Source organism: Euleptes europaea, chromosome 9, assembly GCF_029931775.1.
Source record: "Euleptes europaea isolate rEulEur1 chromosome 9, rEulEur1.hap1, whole genome shotgun sequence".
Lineage (NCBI taxonomy): Eukaryota > Metazoa > Chordata > Lepidosauria > Squamata > Sphaerodactylidae > Euleptes > Euleptes europaea.
In genome coordinates, this window is record NC_079320.1 from 15,285,234 (window position 1) to 15,301,316 (window position 16,083).

The window sequence follows — 16,083 nt, forward strand, 5'->3', positions numbered from 1 at the left end:
AGGGAGGCTCAAACCGGCTTACAATCACCTTCCCTTCCCCTCCCCACAACAGACACCCCGTTAGGTAGGTGGGGCTGAGAGAGCTCTAACAGAGCTGTGACTAGCCCAAGGTCACCCAGCTGGCTTCGTGTGTAGTTGTGGGGAAACAAATCCAGTACACCAGATTAGCCTCTGCTGCTCGTGTGGAGAAGCGGGGAATCAAGGTCAGACTCCACCGCTCCAAACCACCGCTCTTAACCACTACACCACGTTGGGAAAAGAAGTGAGACTTTATGGACTTCGTGATACTGTGAACTTTGCTCTGCTATTGTCCCCCTGGGCATTGTGGTGAGGTAGGTTTCGCTGACCTACCCCTTAGAAAGGCCACTAACTCTCAATTGGGCACTAACACACCCCCCCCACTCTCTCTTATCCATTGCTGACTTCTCTGCAGGGCATAACATATCAGTGAAGGCCTTATTCAAAGAGTGCATGCGGTGCAGCACTAAAATGACTCATAGTGGCAAACATGAGCTCTGTCTCATGTGTCTGGGGGAAGCACACAACGTCCTCGCCTGTAAGATATGCTAGCAATTTATGCCCAAGGCCAGAAGCTACAGGGTGTGCAGGCTAAAAACTGCTCTGTGAGAGAGATCTCCTACCTCCTCTGATACCGTGAAGCTGGCACCTGGTTCCGACCCACAACTGAAACTATCCCCAGCCTGATAAGTTCCATAAAAACATCATAAAAATCCATCAGAAAACACCATAGTGTTTTGGGGGGTTCCTAGAAAGGACGAATGTCACTTCTGGGTTTTCCCTGGAAGGAAAGTCACACTGTCAGACCAGTGACTATTTTTTTTTTAAAGTATTAGAAAAGAGCAAGAGTCCAGTAGCACCTTAAAGACTAACAACATTTCTGGCAGGGTATGTTATTTTAAAAGTATGTTTTCTTCGGCTACTGCTGTGGGCAGCAGCAGGAAACTGTACCTGGGGACAGTGGGGGGCTTGGCAGCCCTAATGTGCCCTGTAGTAAAAATGCAGAATTCTGTGTGCCCACCGATTCCCGTTCTGAACCAAGAGTTCTATGACCTGCATAAAGAATGATGATTGAATAAATGTACGTAATGGTTCTTAGTATTTTGCATAACCTGGCTTTGGTAATCATGGTAGAGGGGCTACAAGACTGAAGCAACCTTTACTTATTCAGCCATCTCTATGGATCGTGAGATTCTTTTTTTAAAAGATGAAATTCTCAGGAAATGTTCATCTGTTGCCAGTAGAACATTTCGAACTCTTGCAGAATTGCAGCCTCTGTACATCCCTGAACATATTTAAATTTTGACCAAAAAGCAGTCCCACAAGAGTGCCACCAAGACTTAAAATACACACTTTCACACATTCTACTGTGTTCTCGATGCCAACAATCTCATGGGTTAATTGCACATCGCAGTCCTTCCTGAAATGAAACGTATTACAATATACTTTACCTTAGGCTAGGTTTTCCAAAGCGAACCTCTCCAATTCTGGAAAGTCATGCAAGATGCCTTCCTAAGTGCAAAGTGGCAAGACAATTGTTTTCTTGACCTATGGGCAAGGAAGATCAAGATCTTAAATTATCTGAACAAAACTCTCTGTAAAAAGCGTTGGATGTCCCCATTGATCTCTAGAACTGATAATCTGATCAGAACGCATTCATCAGATAGATGGAATGCCGGTCTCTTCCGGCAACTTTTTTCACTTCCCTTAGAAGGCCCAATTCGCAATCTGGAAACCTACCATATCTCAGTGAACTGCTGATCACCTTATCACATCCTGCCCCACACTGAAATGGCACAAATTAGTGCCATGGAAGTTCAACAGTGAGTATTAGCTAGGGGTTGCGTAAGTCCATCTGCAGGTTCAGCTCCAGTGTTCTGGCCAAGACTTAGCCATTGTGCCTCATGTCCAACATTCAAAGCTAATTATCTTGTTGTAATCCTTATGTTGAGGCTGAAAAGTAGGTCATTATTATTGTTCCTGTGCTGCAGATGAGGCCCTACAATTTAAGGAGAGGGGATTACCCAAGAATTGGGGACTTAATGTTTCATAGCTGATTGTCTTTAGCTACTATGTAATACCTGCTCCTAACTTCTGGCATATCACTTTTCTGGGCAGGTGGGGTGGTGGTGAAGGAGATAAGCCTCCATCTCTTGTAGTAATCAGTTTCTGTGTTGGGACCTAAATCTTATCTGGAGAGCTTGATTGCAGATAACAGCAGGTTGAGGTGGGCAAAACTAAATTTCAGCACGTGTTCATACTGTTTGTTCATTCATTCCCATGTAGCTGAGCCAGGTTCTTTCCTGACAAAGTGTTCTATGGGGAACTTTGGATCAAATGAAGTTCTCGTCTTTATATTCTTGGATTTAAGCCTCTTCTGTTGTCTATTTCAATATTATCTGCTCTTGTGAGACCTATGCTAATGTTTGCTGGGCACATAGGAATGAAATGAAGAAACTGTTGGCAGACCTGAGCTTCATTTTCCCTTGCATGGTAATCAAGCAAGTCCAGCCAAAATAAATATATTTTTTTAAATCCACGTTGCAAATCAATCTGCATTCCCATTTTTAAAATAAAAAACAAAATCCTAATCCTGTTGAAAATGGAATTAAAAAACAAAAACAAGTGCAGATGTCTTGGCAGTTTCTGACTTTAAAACTGACCCGAATGAAGTAAGCATAGCTGCTTTAGATCACCTGTGTTTTTTCCGATCATAAAAGATGCAGCAGGAAACGGAGGAAAGGCAGCAGCCCTAGTTGAAGGGACAAATTTCAGGTTGTAATCTGTCTCCCTCCTGGGTCCGAGTAAATAGCAATCCAGAGAGCTTTAGGCATTCCAGGCTAAAAGTGAGAAATATTAGCTGGATGAAACGAAGAATAAAATTAAACTTGCAGATGATGTCTGCCGCCTTACGCATTAAAGCTCATTTATTTTCTATCCCATTTCATGGCTACTAAACTTGGTTTAGTGCCAAGGGATACTTCCCCCCAATTCACATCAGCTTCTCAATATCCCGTTTACTAGGGATTCTGCCAATCTTTCATAAACCAACTCATCCCCCCCCCCAAATTAATGGGCAGGTCATAACTTGTTCCCAAACCCATCCTGTGTCCTCCACTCATTCATCTTCCACCTGGAGAAGCTTCTTTCTCTGTCTCACACTTTCTATCCCATACTTCCTCTAAGGAGATTAGGGTGTCATGCATTCTTCTCTCCCATTGTCTCATTTTTGCAACAGCCCTGTGAAGTAGGTTAAGTTGAGAGAGCGATTGGCCCAGTTATCACCCAGTGAGCTGAGCAGGGATTGAGAACTTTTATCTGACACCTTTAAGAAGAAGAGTTGGTTTTCATATGCCGACTTTCTCTACCACTTAAGGGGGGAATCAAACTGGTTTACAATCCCCTTCCCTTCCCATCCTGTGAGGTAGGTGGGGCTGAGAGAGTTCGGAGAGAACTGTGACCTAGCCCAAGGTCACCCAGCTGGCTTCATGTGAAGGAGTGGGGAAACCAACCCAGTTCACCAGATCAGCATCCGCCGCTCATGTGGAGGAGTAGGGAATCAAACTCGGTTCTCAAGATTTCAGTCCAAACCACTGCTCTTAACCACTACACCACGCTGGCTCACTGCACTAACCACATTGCACTTCTCTAGGTCCCTGTTGCTTATAAGGATGCATAGATGCTACTTTAACCCTACTGCACATGACCTTCTCCCTACCCATTCAAAAACACCCCCACACACATCTCACTTTTTAAATCTTGTACAAAATTCCAAACCTATCCCGCAATGTGTGGGTCAAAAAATCCACACGATGGGGCCAGGTATGGATTGGGCAAATGTTCTTAAATTTAATGGGAGAGGGGTGTTAATAAACATCAGATAGGTTGTGTGGAGATTTCAGCAGCTGTTTCATTCTGAATAGCCCTAGCTCAAGCTTCTCAGAGGCAGGAAGCTCAACATGGGCAGCCCTGGTTAATATTTGAATGGGAGACCACCAAAGAAAGGCCAGGATTGCTACACAGAGGCAGGCAATAACAAACCCACCTCTGCTCATCTCTTCCCTTGAAAAACCTAAGAAGGGTTGCCATAAGTCAGTTGCCAGTTGATGGCACTTTCTCAATATTTAGTTAATCCAAAGTGGCTGCCAGGTTTTTATGAGTAAGCTGAGGAGATGTGGTCGAAGGCTTTCACGGTCAGAGTTCATTGGTTCTTGTAGGTTATCCAGGCTGTGTGACCGTGGTCTTGGTATTTTCTTTCCTGACGTTTCGCCAGCAGCTGTGGCCGGCGTCTTCAGAGGAGTAACACTGAAGGACAGTGTCTCTCAGTGGTAAGTGTGTAGGAAGAGTAATATATAGTTAGAAAGGGGTTTGAGCTGAATTCATTGTCCTGCAAAAAGTAACAAAGGTAATGTGCTAACCATTGTCCTGTAAGTATCAAGATAATGTGCTAATGAGGGTGTGGTATGTTAATATGGAACCATTGTATCCTGAAGTGATCTGTTAATGTGTGCAATCCAAAGCTAATCTGCATGGCTATTGTTGACTGTAGTCTCTGTTAGTCTGGAGGTTTTCAAGACAGATTTCACACATTAACAGATCACTTCAGGATACAATAGTTCCATATTAACATACCACACCCTCATTAGCACATTATCTTGATACAGGACAATGGTTAGCACATTACCTTTGTTACTTTTTGCAGGACAATGATTCAGCTCAAACCCCTTTCTGACTATATATTACTCTTCCTACACACTTGCCACTGAGAGACACTGTCCTTCAGTGTTACTCCTCTGAAGACGCCTGCCACAGCTGCTGGCGAAACGTCAGGAAGGAAAATACCAAGACCACGGTCACACAGCCCGGATAACTTCCAAGAACCAAAAGCTGAGGAGAGTTTGGTGATCATTTACTCCACTGAAAGATGTTTGGTGCGGTGAGAGAAGTGGGCCTCCATGAAGATTATGGGGGAAGGGGAAAGAGTGTATGTGTAGGAAAGCAGGGCTAGGAAGGAAGGAAAATAAAAAGATTGGGAAATGAAGAGAGGGGTAGAGCCCCCTCCCATGATTCTGTGTATGTGTGGGGAAGGGGTTCCCTTGCTGTAGAATGTAATTGACAAAAATAACACGCTCTTGGTGAGTTGCTGCAGCCCACATGTAGCAATTGTGGCTATGCTGCACAGTTCCAATATTTGCATCAGGATGGAAAGTATTTTAGTTGCATGTGTGGTCCACTGGAACATAGTCTTAGACTTTGGCCCTGGTCAGTGTTGGCTCAGCCGTGAACTCTCTGGGTGGCAACTATCTCTGCACCTCCATTCCCAGTCTATAAAATAAGGACAGCAGTAACCATTCTGCACAGGGTTGACAAATTAAAAAAAAATTGTAAAGCAGCTCAGACATTAAAATTGCTCTGTAAATGATTAAGCATCACAACAATCACCTGTCCCCCAAGAACCTTTACTTAGAAGTCCTCTAGTGTGATTGTAAGATTTTGTGTATTTGGAAATCAAGTTATTAGGTTACACAACTAGTTGTTAGCACGGTGGACGCCTCGTTGGGATTGGTCGGCAGGTGACAGTTTGCTGTGCTCCTAAATGCCTGAGGGGTGATATGCATAGAAACTGAATGAGCTGATATATGTAATGAATTTTGTGTCTTTGAGGTTTTTTTTTTTTTAAAGCTTTTACAAAAACTTTGTGGCTTCATAATTTGCATTTGCAGGGTGGTTTTACATTTTTGCAAATTGTGGAGTCAGTAAAGAGTAAAGGTCTTGGGGCTCTAAAAAAACATATCATTCTGAATACCATATCATCTTAGTGGCAGATGATTCCAGGATTGGTCCTTGACATTTCTGGTTACAGATCCCAAGTGATAGGTGCTGAGAAAAATACCTTTCTGTGCCTGAGAGCCACGGCTAGTTATTACGTAATACTGGACTAGATTGGTCAGTGGTCTGACTCAAGGCACTTTCATATGGTCAAACAATTGCTATAGGCAGGTGGAGCCTATTTGTCTCCCTATTTTCTGTGCTAATTAGTTCTTTGATATTCCGAGAGTGTAGCTAATCATAGAAGTGGTTAGACTTGATTCACAAATGCAAGAAAATGAAGAGGCCAAGTCCTGAATGTACCGCATCACTCCAGGCTTCTGGGTTTGAATGTCCCATTGCATAAAACACCCTGCAGTTGGATCCCAAGTTTGGTTACTGCTAAAGGAAGACACTTCTGCTAAAGGAAGACACTTCTGCCTCTCCTTTCCTGCCGGGGCCCCTCAAATGCTGCTCTGGATGGGACAGGACCAACATGGGGGGGATGAATTGTGGGTTTACAGTGGGAGGGAAAACTTATCACCCTTGTACTAATGGAAACTGACCTTGGATTTGAGCCACTGTTTCTACACGCCTCCCCGTTTCTATGCTGGTTTTCTGTATGTAGGAAGTTTTTAACATAGGCAACCATTCCAAAATATGATATTCCAACTGTAATTGGAAGGGATGCATTTCATCCCACCCCATCATTGATAACCTCATTCTCTTGCATGTATGAACCAGTCCTTGGCCCTGGTTCTCTTCCACCCCATATCCCACTTCCCCATACACAAGCATGTCTGTATGGAAGTTCTCTCATATATTTTGTAAACTCAGTTCTTAAAAACAATTATTTATTTACTTCATTTATACCCCAACTTTCTCCCCAATGGAGACCCAAAGAGCTTACATTGTTTATTTTATTTATTTATTTACTTTGTGATTTTTAGCCCGCCCTCCCCGGCCGAAGCCATCCCTCCTCCATTTTATTCTCGCAACAACCCTGTGGGGTAGGGTAGGCTGACAGTGTATGACTGGCCCAAGGTCCGCCTACCCAGAAAACTTCCATGGCAGAGCGGGGATCTGAACCTGGATCTCTCAGATCCTAATCGGATCCTCTAACCACTATAACCTGTTGGCTCTCATATGCACTAACCGTGAATTTCTGGATAGGGGGATGGAACTCATCATTGTTCACTGCAAGCCATTCTATTTGTCTCCCTAGTTAAGAGAAAGCTTAGTGATATTAAGAGTATTTACGCCATCAGTAACTCTGGGGCAATGATATGAATTCAGCTCCTGGTTTGTGTTCAAAGGTCAGATTGGAGGTTGAAATGAGTCCCCTTATTAAGAGCCATGGCTCAATGATAGAATATCTTCTTGGCATGCAGAAGGTCCTAGGTTCAATCCCTGGCATCTCCAGTTAAAAGGGCCAGGTAGGAGGTGATGTGAAAGACCCCTGCCTGAGACCCTGGTGAGCCGCTGCCGGCCTGAATAGACAGTACTGACCTTGATGGACCAATGGACTAATTCAGCATAAGGCAGCTTCATGTATTCATGTGTCATTTTGGGGAGGGGCTGTGGCTCAGTGGTAGAGCATCTGCTTAGCATGCAGAAGGTCCCAGGTTCAATCCTTGGCATCTCCAGATAAAAGGACTAGGCAAATAGGTGATGTGAAAGACCTCCACCTGAGAACCTGGAGAGCTGCTGCCGGTCTGAGTAGACAATACTGACTTTGATGGACCAAGGGTCTGATTCAGTATAAGGGAGCTTCATGTGTTCATGTGAGATGTACTTAGCTATATGGGCCAATGCAGACATAAGACTCCCTGATGTTGTTAACTGTGGATATGGGGAACGAATCGTGGGATCATGTGCTTGCTCTGCACATCTCTCTCTTATGTGCACAGCAGTACATATCCCCCCCAGTCTTTTGGAATGAAGATGGACCACTTATATACGTGTGATCTTATTACCTTTCTATTTTGCCTGATGAAGACATCTGCAAAATGCAAAAGCTACATGCTTCTATCTACACTGGCAGTAAGAGTTGCTATTTCCCCTACTATTAAATATTATGTAAATATTATGTTCCTTTCTTATTAACTCAGTGTGCAAGTTAATAAAAAGAGAAGAAATTTAGTCTTGAAAATGGAAGGGGGCTGGCTTTAACTGGGAATTTTGCACGGTCACTTCAAACCATAGGGGGAAGGTGGTCTCCAGCATTCCTTAGCTAAAAACAGATCCCCTCCCCTCCCCCAAAATGTAAAATGTATGAATCTAGGATGAGTTATTGATTTATAGGTGTTGTAAATGGCATACTATGGAGAAAGTTATATTGTTTTTAGAACACAGTTCTGTTGTTTGTCTAAGCACTTTCTATTGAGAATGGAGGTGGGGAGAACCCTGAGCTCCTTTGATGGAAGGGTAGGTTAAAAATGAAACAGACAGTGTGGCCTAGTGGTTAAGTCAGTGCTACACTAGCTGAGAAGTCTCTGGTTCAAATCTCAGCTGAGAGCTCACTGTGTGGTCTCAGGCAAATTGCTTCCTCTTTGAGCTCTTTCTTTCTCCACCTTGTTTAAAAGCAAGGATATCTTTTGAATGTTAAATGGTCCAGGCAAAGGTTTCTGTGAAACATCACCTGCCCAAAAATGCAAACTGATGGCTTCCTCTGTTTTTTTTTTTTTTTTTTTTTTTTTGGGGGGGGAGGTGATTCATTTGGGAAGCTTAATAATATAATCTAGTAGGTATACTTTTGGATCACAGCCATGATCACAGACATAATTCTACCTGCTTTCCTGAGCGTTCTATACTCAGTCTCCCTAAAAGTATATGAATAATTTTATCTGATATAAACATATCTGTCAAAGGTTGAAAACTGAAAAGAGGGCAGCGAGGCTATTCCATGCAAGCCCCCTGCTTTCTCCCTGCCCATGCTGTTTGACCTGTGATGGGGTAGCTTGGCTTTGTTTCAAAGTATACATTTCAATATTTGCCTTTAGTTGGACTTTATCGGTGATGAATGTATGCTAAAAGCGACATGAATGTTTTGTGGTGCCTGTACTTCACGGCTGAACAACAGAGTTTAAGACTTTCTTGCATGCTGTCTGCAAATTCTTACCCCAGCGTCTCCCTTTGCAAGGTCGAAGCCAAGTTGTGCTTGCAAGACATGTTGACTGAATTTGGCAACAGCCAGTTATGTCCCCGAGTTACAAAGTTGCTCAGGACTTGCATGGAATGCTGGCCTTAGCAGCTCAGGTTTTGGGAGGCCTGTTTTCATTTGCTTTTCATTGACTTGCAAATGCCATGAACATCTTTAATTAATTTCATTGTTTATTTAATACGTATATAGCATCATCTGTTCATACGTCTGTGAAACCATTGAATATATGTTCAGTTCCAGACTCTGCCCTCAAAGATCTTAAAATCTCAAAGTGGTAAAATGTTGGTAGCAAGAGACAAATGTGGGAAAGTATAATTACCGGTGTTTAAAACTTGGTTGATGGAAAACACCATCAACTCGAAGAAGAAGAGCTGGTTTTTATATGCCGACTTTCTCTACCACTTAAGGGAGACTCAAACCGGCTTACAATCACCTTCCCTTCCCCACAACAGACACCCTGTGAGGTAGGTGGGGCTGAGAGAGCTCTTAATAGAACTGTAACTTGCCCAAGGTCACCCAGCTGGCTTCGTGGGTAGGAGTGGGAAAACAAATCCAGTTCACCAGATTAGAGTCAGCCGCTCATGTGGAGGAAATCAAACGCCAGTTCTCCAGACTCCACCACTCTTAACCACTACACCACGCTGGTGTGTTATGGCAACCCTGTAGGGCAGGGGTGTCGAACTCATTTGTTACAAGAGCTGGATGTGATATGCATATCACTTGGTCGGACTGGGCCATGCCACGCCAGTCTGGATCGGGAGCGGGGTGGTGGTGACTCCCTTGGCTGGCGAGCCCATTGACACTGAGCTGTGGCCCCTCCCCACAAGACAAGGAGTTTGAAGGTTGAAGCTCAAATAATGGAAATTGATGGATTTTGCAAAGTTGTCCAGGAAGAACCTTCATGGCCTGGGAAGAAAAGAGTCTGAGAGCTATCCAGGGTTGCATGTCTGGTGAGGATGTCAGTGGATATGGAGAGCAGACAAACCTCTAGATGACAGTCCAACTTTTGCCTAAAATGGTGGCAGAAACGGTGTCTTTTGCTCAAAGGGGGAGGGAGGATTAAAAGGTTTAAATATATTGAAGAATTTATGTGCTTTGACTTGCTGTGAAGGAGTGAGTTGATGTAATTGGTATTTTGGGATAAGAAGAAAAGGAGTTGGTTTTTATATGCTGACTTTCTCTACGTTTTAAGGAGGAATCAAACCGGCTTACAATCACCTTCCCTTCCCCACAAAAGACACCCTGTGAGGTAGGTGGGGCTGAGAGAGCTCTAAGAGAGCTGTGACTAGCCCAAGGTCACGCAGCTGGCTTCCTGTGTAGGAGTGGGGAAACCAACCTGGTTCACCAGATTAGCGTCCGCCACTCGTGTGGAAGAGTGGGGAATCAAACCCGGTTCTCCAGATTAGAATCTACCACTCCAAACCACCACTCTTAACCACTACACCATGCTGGTGTAACATGTGCACATATATTGCATAGTAATAGGATTTGGATCTGCATTTGTAGGCCAAAAGCAGAGACTACAATTGAGTTGCAGTTGAGCAGGCTGAATTTTGCATACATGCATTTGTATGTTTTCTTCCCTTTCCATTCTTAGAAGCTCTGTGTGACTGCTTTTTGTGCTGTTTTCAAAGGATGCAAAACTGCTACGAAGGGAGTTAAAGCAGAATATATGACGGTAGGATTCAAAAAGCTAGGCTGGTGGCTGTCCTGACAAGTGGAAGCCCTTTCTAGCCATTGGCTGAGCTGATATGATGGAATTTTTCAGGCAGAAGTTTGCAAACATATTTGACAACTGGCCCACCAAATGTGAAGGAAGCATACTTAGATGCTCACTTAATCTAGGGACTGGGAATTCAGAAGAGAAAGAACAGGAACACCAGGTTGAGGGGCGGGGAAGGACCTATGGAGAAAAAGAATAGGAAGGACCCAGAATGTAGAGTGAGCAGGGAGGAAACCTCCCTTGCACAGAGAAGGGAGGAGAGGAGAGACCAAATAATTTAGACCAGAGAGGCTAGATTTGTGAGGAGATCTCTGAATTTTGCTTATCAGTTCATAAAGAATCCACCAAATCTATAGGTAATGTCACATCTCCGATCGGGGGGGTCCAGTTGGACATCAGTTACTTGCTGTTTCTTCTCTGAGTTTTATTGGGGAACACTACTTTTATTTCTTTTCATCCCAAGCACTGATCCTCCACCACATAACAGTTTACCATTGGATGGTACAATGCTTGCTAAATGTTGGATTAACATGCCGAATCCTAGCTGAGACTTGCCTTCTCCTCCTCCACGGGGGGGGGGGAGTGAGAATTGCTCCGCCTGCAAGAAAGCGTGTAAGCTGTTGTGCGTGGGTGTGGTGGACAAAGGTGAATTTCTGAGTGTTTCTGTAACAAAGAAGTGGGTGTGGCTCTTATGATCTTGTAGAGAACAGGAGAGAGAGACTTCAGCTGTGTTCACACCAGCCAGTATTCCTTGGAGGGGCAGCCTCCTGTGGTAGTGGTTACTTTGTGTGTGCTTCCTTACAAGCAGCAGAAAGAGCTAACCATGGAAAAAGGAATGATGTAGGACTGAATTCTTAGGACACAAGTCCAGGACTATACCTGCTGCATTACTTGAAAATGAGGCACTTGCCAGATGCTGGGAGTTTATTGGAACATTCAAAATCTCATCTGGCCAAACAGCATCCTTAATTTTTGGATGATGGATGAGTGTAGATCCACCTATCGCAGACTTCCAGTGGATTGGGGATGTGGTTTATCTGAGAAGGTTTTTCTCCTTAGAACACACAGTTGGGTGCAGATAAGAAGCCCAGCCGTTCATGCACAAAGTTTATTTAAAAAAATCATACAGGGCACATAAAATAGCTATTTCAGCAACTCTCCTTTGTTTATGTTTCTGCTCTTGAATCTGCCATCAGTCCTCAGGTTAACCACACTTATTTTTTTTTCTTCGTGTATTTCAGCAGTCCTTCTCCAATGAAGTTCATTGCGTTGAAGAAATTTTAAAGGTGAGTGCTTCACTGGTGGTCGACGTCTGCTTGGAGAGATACTTGGGGGAGCAGACATACCTATTTCTGTTAAAAAGGAAGAGATCATTTCCTGCATCTGTTGTCAGCTCCCAGGTACAAATCCAAACATTGTTTTGCTGGCCAAAGCAGGGAGAGAGATGGTAATGCCTTCCAATAAAACAATGCGGGTGATGCAACCTGAGTATTTTAGCATGATCCTTGTTACAAGATTTAAAGCAAAACTTTGTGTTCGATTTTGTGTGTGTGTAAATTGCTAACACCACGGGCAAGAAACATAATTCCACTCCCCAGATAATTTGGTCATGGACTTCTGCTGGGTCAGACCAAGGTCGATAAGCTCCTGCATTCTGTTCTAGCCAATGCCAGATGGATTCTTCTGATCAACATCTGATGCTCAGGGGTATACGGCATCTGTATATGGAGGCTCAGTTTAGTTATTGTGCCCAGAAGTTGTTGTTAGACCTGTCTTCTATGAATCTGGGCTAATCTCTTTTTTTATGCTGAGTTAATTGTGCTCACCATTTCTTGTGGTAGTGAATTCCATAAGTTATTTATATGTTCTATGGAAAAAAAGAGTCTTCACCACCAAAATCATGGGTATAGTTAACTATGTCCCATGCCTAATAACTGTTGAACTAAGAAGAGGTCATTGGTGAGACATGCCTACTCTTCAGAATAAATCAACGTTGGCCATTAAAGGGGCCGGGATGCTGCAGGGGGAACATCTGTACTGGACATTTTGCATTGACAGCCGAGTGACCAACAGTCTGCCTTATGCAGGAGTTGTTTCTAGAGAAATACATATTTCTGCAGGAAAAGAGCTGTTCTTCTCCCAGAAATGCTATAAGATCACATTTGCAAACACCTCTAGATAAACCTGTCAGGGGTCCAAGATTAGCTGCAGTTCTTTATTAAGATTTAGAGCTGCCTCTCTGCCGTGCATAACATGGACCTGGTGGTAGTGGTTCCTCTGTCCATCCCTACACTTAGAGAGGGGAGGATCTCAAGTACCAGGAAACAGAATCTGATTCTGGCATGTCTTTGCCGTATTCCAATGCTTGGGGTTTCCCAAGGCCCTGAAGGTAGTGGGTCGGACGGGAAGATAAATTAGTTCTTAAAGTCTGATTTTTCTCCTCAACATTTCCCCAGGAAATGACCCATTCATGGCCACCTCCTTTGACAGCTATCCATACTCCTAGCACAGCTGAGCCTTCTAAGTTTCCTTTTCCTGCAAAGGTAAAAACATTAATTTACACTCTTGCCTATGACTGATTTAAAATATATTTAGCTTTTGAGCTGGACAGCCGTGTTGGTCTGCACTAGAAGAGCAAGATTTGGGCGCAGTAGCCCCTTAAAGACCAATAATATTTCCAGGGTATAAGCTTCTGGGAGTCAACGTTCCCTTCATCAGCTAGTGTTGATTCTCAAAAGTGAATATACCCTTGAACCAGTCAGCTACTGGACACAAATCTCGCTCATACAGCTTTCCAGCACTTGGCTAGAATTTTGAAATGGTAAAGGTTACATTAAAAAATACAACATGGAGACATCAATGTGTATCATTTGCATGAAAATTGGACCAGGGTTTACTTTTCCTCGATTTGAGTTGCCTGGGTTTCATAAGAAAGCTGGATATTGAAGAAAGCTGATAGGAAGAAAGTAGATTCCTTTGAAATGTGGTGTTGGAGGAAGGTGTTACGGATACTGTGGACTGCCAGAAAAACAAATCAGTGGGTTATAGATCAAATCAAGCCTGAACTGACCCTAGAAGCTAAAATGACTAAACTGAGGCTATCGTATTTTGGTCACATTATGAGAAGACAAGAGTCACTGGAAAAGACAGTCATGCTAGGAAAAGTTGAGGGCAGCATGAAAAGAGGAAGACCCAACAAGAGATGGATTGACTCAATAAAGGAAGCCACAGCCCTCAGTTTGCAAGACCTGAGCAAGGCTGTCAAAGATAGGGCATTTTGGAGGACTTTGATTCATAGGGTCCCCATGAGTTGGAAGAAACTTGACGGCATTTATAACACACACACACGAGCCCTGCTGATCCATGTAGTCTAGCATCCTGTTTCACACGACATCCTGTTTCAAACTCATGTGTCTGTGTTCATCTCTTGTTCTTCATTTGGTATCATTTTGTGCAGTTTTGGGCTATACAGCGATGGATTTAATAAAACTACAGGCATTTTATTATGGAGGGATTATTTGTAAGCTTCCTAGAAATATCATTTGGGCAGAGCGTGGAACTGGAGTTCTTCCTTGAGCACATCTTCTGAAAATTATAACAACTTAACAGTTCATTGCCCTTTAAAGCGTTCAGTGCATTTTCCCATACAGTATCTCAGTGAAGTTCACATCAGCCCTGCAAGATAGGCCTGTGTTATCCCCATATTGCAGGCGGGAGTGTTGAAAGTTCATGGCAGAGCCCAGATTTGCACAGGCGACTCCACAGTTCATACAATGCGACTCCACAGTTCATACAATGCTAAAATCTTGCAATCTTTCTTCTTTCTAGGAATCCCAGCATGCTGGATCAGTAATACAGAGCCAGAGTAAGTAAAATGACTTAAAAACAATGGGCGAATGGATAAAATCTGCTGTATCCCACTGCACTGTGATTATTTATGTGGGGATTGGAAAGAAATCCCAAAAACTCATTGAAAAGAGGGGAAGGCTACACGGCGGTATTGCCTGGTGGGCTTGAACCCGGTGTACGTAATATCTGTTGCAAAGTGTACTTTACAGGCAGTTGACGTATGAAAAACGGCAAGGGGTCATCCCCCTCCTGCTTCTGCCCTACTTCCCCCTCTTGCCATCATTGTTCTTGCCAGCTTGAATTGGGAGGAGGCCTCGGTGCCCCACTGGGTTGCTGTGGCAACTCAAAACGACTCCCAGTCTTGCACAATGACTTTCTGAGGCTTCGGATGCCATTTTGGGTTGCTGTGGCAACTCAGCAGATGCTGAAGTATGCAGCTCTTGCTGTGCCACTGCAGAGTACAGCGCCCCTGGCCAAGCGTCAGGTATTCTATCTGACGCCAGAACCTTGACGAATGGCGTGGGACTACATAAGCAGGCCCAACAGCATGGCCGGAGGTGTTTAGCCAGGTTGATAAGACAACCCCAAATGGTACCTGAAGCCTTGTGGTTTTTCGGTTGCCTTCACAATGTTATATGATGTGACCCAGACGCATGTGCAGACTGCAGTAATCCCCTTTTTTATTGGGGAGACGGGGAGTTTGGGATTTAAGGGAAAAAGTTGCATTTTGCTGCAGACCTAGGGATTTCTCTCTTTGCAGCCTGCCTATTGTGCAGCTGTGACTATCTGCACAGGGGCCAGGGCTTGGAAATCAAATAGAGTAACTAGTAAATAGGAGACCCGTGGCGCAGAGTGGCAAGCTGCAGTACTGCAGTCCAAGCTCTGCTCACGACCCGAGTTCGACCCCGATGGAAGTTGGTTTCAGGTAGCCGGCTCAAGGTTGACTCAGCCTTCCATCTTTCCGAGGTCGGTAAAATGAGTACCCAGCTTGCTGGGGGTAAAGGGAAGATGGCTGGGGAAGGCACTGGCAAACCACCCCGTAAACAAAGTCTGCCTAGTAAACGTCGGGATGTGACGTCACCCCATGGGTCAGGAATGATCTGGTGCTTGCACAGGGGACTACCTTTAACTAGTAAATAATAACCTTTTTAACTAGTAAATAAATACCTTTTAACTAGAAAATAATATCCTTGCAACTTGTAGCCAAATTATATTTTGGTCTTCCCAGTTTAGTAAGCTAGCTGATGTTTAAATACTCTTATTTGTTTTTAATGCAAGTACTTGTTGCAAACTGCAGATGGGAAATCCTGCGTGTGAGAGAGAGAGACAGAGGAGAGAGGGGGAGGAGAAGTACTTCTTGTTAATGCCTGTTGAGATGCATATGCTTATCATGTGAAGTCAAAATATGAGGCTTTTCTTTAGAATTTTTTCCCATATGCAGATGTGGGCAGTTTTAGTTGACTAGATAAAATCATGGTGAGATTTATGAACCACAACTGCTGCTGCTGTACGTTATATTCTG

The 16,083-nt window shown here is 43.8% G+C and overlaps 1 protein-coding gene and 1 non-coding gene across 2 annotated transcripts in view; both read left to right on the plus strand.

The window, feature by feature from the left end:
• Window positions 1-16,083, plus strand: part of AFF1 (ALF transcription elongation factor 1) — a 79,224-nt gene that overhangs the window by 19,445 nt on the left and 43,696 nt on the right. Inside the window, exons 2-4 of the mRNA XM_056855734.1 lie at window positions 11,954-11,998; window positions 13,169-13,255; window positions 14,541-14,577. Of these exons, the coding sequence (XP_056711712.1) occupies window positions 11,954-11,998; window positions 13,169-13,255; window positions 14,541-14,577 (169 nt within the window). The remainder of the gene's footprint in view (window positions 1-11,953; window positions 11,999-13,168; window positions 13,256-14,540; window positions 14,578-16,083) is intronic.
• Window positions 7,401-7,472, plus strand: TRNAA-AGC (transfer RNA alanine (anticodon AGC)). The gene has a single exon. It is a non-coding gene; the product is annotated as a tRNA-Ala (tRNA).